Here is a 6,975-nt window from a genome sequence, read left to right on the forward strand (position 1 = left end):
CGCGATCATCCCTTGCAGCGTGGCGCATGGACGGGAGCGCGAGCAGGAGGGCAGACATGTCTGCGATGCTCGTCAACCTTCATGACCTTTGCTCTTGACCCCATGCAGCTTGGCCCTGTTGTTAACATCTACTGTTATGTGCTGTGTAAGGCTGTTTGTATGACAATTATTTGGAAACATTTTTGTGATGCTGACTCAGAATGGTCAAGAAAAAAGAAACACTGTCAAATTGTCAAACACAATCAAATTTGATTCAGTTTTCAGTATTGGCTCACATATTTTGATTGGAAATGTAATTCTGTTTTGTTCTGTTTTTTCACGTTATTTATTTATTTATTTTTTATTTTATTTTTTTCCTAATATTTCTTTAGGGGCTTTTATGCCTTTATCTGATAGGACAGTCTGAGATGGTGACAGGAAGCGAGTGGGACAGAGAGACGGGGTGGGATCAGGACTCGAACCCGGGTCCCCGTGGGCATGCAAGCCCAAATGTGGGGGGCTTAGCGCGCTGCGCCACAGCGCCCCCGTTATTTATTTCTTTTTAATCCAGGCTTATTACGTCACCATTGTATGTATTCCAAGAGCCACCAAAAAATGTTAAACAAATTATTTCCTCTTATTTCCTCTAGTTTTGGACACCAGTGCACACCCACCACCACCACCACCATGTCTCCCGTGAGGTCGCTCAGCTGTGTCCTCCTGCTGGCCCTGCTCCCACTCTGTCAGGGGCAGACCAGCACCACCGCATTCGTATCGGGACTCCGTGCCTACAACCTGAGCCACGTAAACGGTGCCCCTCCGGATGCCTTTGTTGAAATAACCCTATCAGGCACCATCTGTGGCAGGTCAAATGCCATTCTTGACAACGCCAACCCTGTCTGGGACACCACCATGATTGGGTGCAGAAACGCAAAGTATGGACAATATTTTGTGCTTTATGTGTACCACTGGGAAGCTAATAGAAATCGACTGCTGGGCATGTGTCCCCATATCATAGAAGCCAAAGAAGCTAAAGTTGAGTGCAGAAGTGCTAGCCTGTCAATTGACTTTGAGTATACGATGTGATCCTTGTAATCAAATCCTTTTTTGATTTGTGTGAAGTTGACATAAATAGGGCATTTGTTTTCTTGAGCCTAAATTAATGAATTATTGTTGGAACAACATTATGAAAAAGTTACAATAAATCATGAATTCAACAAAACCCTTGTTGTGTTTTCTTTGTGTTGCCATTACCTCCTTAACAAACTATGTCAAAGTCCTTATAATAATAATAACAATAATAATAATAATAATAATAATAATAATAATAATAATAATAATAATAATAATGCATTCTATTCAAAAGCGTCTTTCAAAAAACTCAAGGACACTGTACAGAGAGAGGCAAAATAAAACAAGACAGATAAACAGAAAAAATAATAATAAATAAATAAATAAATAAATAGAAAATAAATAAAAATAAAATAAAACAAAATAGAGTTAAAGAATCATAAAGAACAGGCTAACTGAAACAGATGAGTTTTAAGTCCGGATTTGAACAGGGGTAAGACTCAATATTGCGGTTGTCAGGGGGAAGAGCATTCCACAGCAGAGGAGCAGAGCAACTGAAAGCTCTGTTCCCCATGGTGCTGAGACGGGCAGAAGGGACAGAGAGGAGAATGGAGGAAGAGGAACGGAGGGGGCGGGAGGGAATAGCAATGTGAATAAGATTAGATAAATAAGGAGGGGCAAGATTGTGGATAGCCTTGAAGGTGTGGAGAAGTATTTTAAAGTGAATTTATGGCATTTATGGCATTCATACAGAAGAATCAAGCTTTCTTACTAAAAAGAGATCAGGATTGTTTATTTTTCTTGCACAGAGCACAGAGAAGCACAAATACAGTATGGACAAATAAGGGCAAGTTCCTTAATTTCCCCCCGGTGACCAATAAAGTTACTCTATTAAATAACACAATGGTGTTATTCAGCTGGAACTGAGGCCTTAGTCAGGGAGGAGGGAATTATAAACAGCTCCAAATTCCTGTCAGTGTTGCCACAAAACTTTCAACCCCCTGTTAGAAAGTTGAAGATTAAGAGGAGCCTAATCTTTCCTAATTACATTCAGCCTATGCATATACCTAATGAACAAAATAATGGGCTTCATCAGAATAAAGTTTAGGCTCTGGGATGTCCCAGCCAGAGTTCCGAACTGAATCCCTGACGGGTGATCTGAGGAGAACTGCACAGGAGATGCACTTGTAATCTGTCAAATTTGCAGTGCTTTTACGAAAAGGAGTGGTGGACAAATATTGCCAAATCAACATGTACCATGCACAATGGACTCTCACCCAAAAAAGACTGAGTGCGGTAATAAAAGCAAAAAAGTATTAGCTCAAGGGTGTGCATATTTATGCAATTGGCATTTTTATTGGCTACTTTTTCTATTTAAAGCTTTGAGTTTGCTTTTCTGTTGCATTGAATAGTTTAGATTAAAGGTGGAAAATTGTTAAACTAATTGTCTTTCGATCATTTTCTTACATCACAAAAACCTGGCATTTGAACAGGGATGTGTAGACTTTTATAACCACTACATGTACAGGACATTAGTTACAATTCCTGATACAAAATCCTGCACTTTCACACACTTCCCGTTTATCAGATGGAGCACAAAAAACGTGTACTTACTGTAGGGTAAAAGCAAACTGATAGGCTTTTGGCCCGACCATGTGAACAAACCAGCTGTGTGATCCTGCTGTACAGAAACCATACAGTGCCACCCCGGATATTTGCCATTGTAATGTCCCTACCACATTCCAAGCCAAACCTACACCTTTGGTGCCACCCCTATAAAAGCAGAACACTTGTGGAGACCACTCAAGTTGCTCTGGACACAGAGAGAGGTAAGACCGTCAGCCTTTCTGTGTACTCTCGTCATTAATTTGCCATGTCTTGTATTTGTGCGTTTTTGTAAGCAGTATAAGACACCATAGACACACGGCCTTTTCAGTTTTGTTGTAACATTTCACGCTACCTTTTTTGCAAGGCTCCTGTTCACGCATACAGTACATGGTTCTACCATCAAATGCTCAAATGTCTCATTGGAAATCATTTGACATTACAATTATTCGGAAGACACTTTCTTGATGCAGATCAGGACAATTGTTCTGGGCAGTCAGATGTCATAGTGGATCTTGGAATAGACAGTTTTGGTCCCATATCATCTATGGTTGAACACGCATGACATTTGCACTGGCCCACATTGTTTTAACCGCAGCACCATACAATGCTACGTCTGTGGGAAACCCTGAACTTATAAGGTAAACTAGAGTATTTGCTTTTTTGTCTACTCTTCTCGTTTCTTCCAGGTTGTGGACACAAACGTCATGTCTGCTGTGAAAGCTGCCATCTTCCTGCTGGCCCTGGGCCTACTGGCCCCGTCCCCACTATGCGAGGCCAGAAGTGCTTTCGTGTCAGGACTCCGCGCCTACAACCTCAGCTACAAAGGCTACCCCCTTAATGCTTTTGTCAAAGTAACCCTTGGAGGGAGGGATTGTGGCAAGACCGTTGTTGTCGAAGGGAATTCCAACCCCATCTGGGCGAACAGCATGATCGGATGCGCAAACCCAAGAATTGGAAGCATGTTTACGCTCTATGTGTATCATTTGCATGAATTGAATATCACTCAAGAGAAATTGTTGGGAATGTGTCCTCATATCATCGACAAGAACAAGGATGTAGTCAAATGCAGAAGTGCTAGCCTTTCAATCGACTTTGAGTATTGGTTTTGATTAGTGTGAATTTGGTCAAGAAAGGTAGCGTATACTTTCAGAAATGTGCTGTGTGTATTTGCATGATTGCCTGAATTCAAAATCATGAATTCTTGTGTTAAAGCATTTCAAAAACGTTGCAATAAATGCAATAAATGCCCAGCAATACTCTAAAAATTGGTTGTTGTTGTTTTTATTTTGTTGCCATTACCTTTTTCAAAGTACTCAGGGGACAGCCTCCTGGTCTGTAAACAGGAAACTGAAAAGCTTTCCTTGAGTTAAAAATTGATTCGTTAAATTTTTTTTGCCATGGAGCAGGATTTTCACTACATGGTACTGACTGAATTTAAATAATATAGCCAAACATGTTAAGTATATTATAGCCAATGATTAAAAAAAATACACCATCTAACATTGAACAATCAATGAAAAACAAAGCTCTCTTTCCAGCTTCCATTCTTAAATGCTTTTGAAATAGTCACTAAAGTGTAACTTCCAGTGCAGTTACTTACCACCCAGACAGGCCTTAAAGGATAACTTAAGTCAATTCCAACACGCAGTTATAATGCTCACACTACCTTGAACTTGTCAGTACGTGAGATTTTTTTTTCTTTTTCTCCAGCCTTTTCCGAGATCCTGGTCATTGTAATGGGGGCAGCTGTTTGTTTACATTTCAAAAAACATCTTGATTTACTCCCAAACACATCCAAGAGGTTATGCAGACAACTAGCAAATTAGCCTTTTGGGAAAATATTTGGGGTAGGTCTATGTTAAGAATTTAAAAAATGTAAACAAAAGCTGCCCCCATTAGAATAGCTCAGATCTCGGAAAGGGCTGAGCCGAAAAATGCAGCATCACCGGGTACTAACAAGCCAAGTGTAGTGTGAGCAATACAACAGCATATTGAAAATGGCTGAAGTGGTCCTTTAACTACACTGAACGTGTAGTTTAAATACGGTAGTATGCACTTCGTCATAAAAAAAACTTCTCAGCCTTCAAGTGTGAGGATATAATTCAGACATACAAATTGCATCTGAAAGGCTGAATAGGCTGCTTGAAGTGCTAGGACAAAATAATTCTGACATCTACTCTTCAAAAAGTGTACTAGAAGTTCTCTGTGGACATTAAACACCATTACACATTAGTGTATCTTCATATGAAGTCATATCAAGGTGCATACGTGTGCAGTACAGTACATACAGTAAACAGGCACTGTTGGAATAAGTTGCACTTAGGCCTTGGTTGGTTACATGTATGCAGTACTGTATTCTTAAAAATAGGTAATATATTATATTAACCATTTAAAAAAAGATCTGCATATATATCATAAAATGTATCATGTTTTGATTCTGTTTACATGGCATGTGGACAAAAAAAAAAATCACCATTGAGACAGGTGTAGTTTAGAAATCTCCGGTCAAGGGAGCTAAAAGTCTGTTTACCGGTGGAAAAAAGAATGAATTAAATAGTGGGTAAACAGTTAGGGTGGTTAGGGCGTCAGACATCTAGCCTAAAGGGTGCCGGTTCGACTCCCAACCCGCCAGGTTGGTGGGGGGAGTAATTAATCAGTGCTCTCTCCCGTCCTCCTCCACGGCTCAGTGACCCTGAGCATGGTACCGTCCCGCGGCACTGCTCCCTTGGGGCGGCCATTGGAGGCTGCCCCTTAGCACGGGTGAGGCATGTATGCAATTTCCTTGTGTGCAGTGAACACTTGTGTGCTGTGGATTGCTGTGTCACAATGACAATGGGATTTGGAGTTTACAAATGACAATGGGAGTTGTATAAATGTTTACAAATGATATCCATATACGTGCAAACCGGGTCTCAGCATTGTGCCCTCCCACATCAGGTCCAAGTGACATTCAGCGTCTGCCGTCTCCCTTTACCTGCCCTCTGCAACCGGCTGACATCATGACGCGTCACGGCCCAGCAACCGCTGAGGTCCAGCGTGGACAAACCGTTGCCCACGACGTCCAGTCGCGACAGGGTTGCCATCGAGACGTCGGAGTGTGCGAGATTCAAGTGCTTGAGGTGTCGGAGGGCGGGGTTCCGTGAGGAGAGGGCATGGTCCAGCACCGAGAGGAAGAGCGGGTCCAGGGGACAGGGCACGGCCACCAGGGTAACTGTCTCTAGGAGAGGGGAGCCCCTTAGCAAAGCCAACAGCGCCACCTTAAGGGATCTCCACGACATCACAGTTTTCTTTTGGCGTGGGTCGAAAGAAAAGCTGAGGAGGACACAAAAAGATGAGGGGGGGGGGGGGGGGGGGGGGGGGGGGGGGGGGGGGGGGGGGGGGTTGGGGGGGAAGACACAAAAAAGAAATTAAGAAACTGAGAACTTAAAGAAATAAAACTTAAGACTTAAATTGGACTACCTACTGCATAAATAACAAACACACACATTTGAGCAGTGAGAGATGATTAAGCCTTGAGCAGTGAAACACAAAACAAACACCAACTACAGTAAGTCTATTGCATATCAGTGCCTTCTGTCGGCTCACTCCATTTACCTCATATCTAAACACGACAGGCGAGGAAGACAGGGTAAAGCCTGAAGGTCCTGCTGTCTCTCTCCCTCTCCCCCCTCTTCCTCCTCCTCCTCCTCCTGGTCGTAGTGCATGCTGGGAGGCTCCATGTGAATGGTCAGCGTTGTGAGTTGGGGGCAGGAGCGGAGCAGAGTCAGCAGAGGGTCCACCCCGTCTGCCCGCACCCCTTCCACAGTCAGAGACACCAGGGACGCGCCCACGGGCTCCACGGCCCGCGCCATCTCCGACAGAGCCCCCCCCGGGAACCTCAGCGTGAGGCTCCTCAGACTGGAGGACCATCGGGACAACGCTTTGGCCACGCGGGCCCCCGAGACCGCCTCCGGCTCCCCATCTGGGTCGCAGTCCAGCGTCAGAGCACACACGCTGGGGCAGAGCTGGGCTAGAGCTCCCACTGTGGTGAAGGACACCCCCTGGACCTGCCTCAGGGGGAGCGTTAGGAGAGGGCTCTGCCAAGTGCTTTCATGCCGTTCCCGTGCCTCTTCTGGTGACGCTGCCTCTTTGTCACGTGTCCTTTCCATCGTCACTGCATTGCTGAAAACGTGCCCAGGTCTTTCTCTACGCTTAACCTCTCCCTCTTCCTCATCCTCATCCTCATCTTTGTCCTCATATTCAGCGGCATCCTCGTCATCACTCTCCTGAGTCCGAGAGCAATCGTTTCCCTGTGCTGCAGACAGAAGAAAAGAGCTC

The 6,975-nt window shown here is 44.1% G+C and overlaps 1 protein-coding gene across 4 annotated transcripts in view; it reads right to left on the reverse strand.

The window, feature by feature from the left end:
* Positions 1-5,379: 5,379 nt before the first annotated feature.
* si:ch211-214j8.12 (uncharacterized protein LOC100000539 homolog) overlaps positions 5,380-6,975 on the reverse strand; it is a 4,938-nt gene continuing 3,342 nt past the window's right edge. For all 4 annotated transcript variants that reach the window (XM_063195463.1, XM_063195466.1, XM_063195465.1 and 1 more), the window contains exons 5-6: positions 6,253-6,975; positions 5,380-5,970 (exon numbers count right to left, since the gene is read on the reverse strand). The exon at positions 6,253-6,975 is cut by the window's right edge and continues 169 nt beyond it. In XM_063195463.1, the coding sequence (XP_063051533.1) occupies positions 5,592-5,970; positions 6,253-6,975 (1,102 nt within the window). In that variant the 3' untranslated portion in view covers positions 5,380-5,591. The remainder of the gene's footprint in view (positions 5,971-6,252) is intronic.

Source organism: Engraulis encrasicolus, chromosome 3 (assembly GCF_034702125.1).
Source record: "Engraulis encrasicolus isolate BLACKSEA-1 chromosome 3, IST_EnEncr_1.0, whole genome shotgun sequence".
NCBI classification, from domain to species: Eukaryota; Metazoa; Chordata; class Actinopteri; order Clupeiformes; family Engraulidae; genus Engraulis; species Engraulis encrasicolus.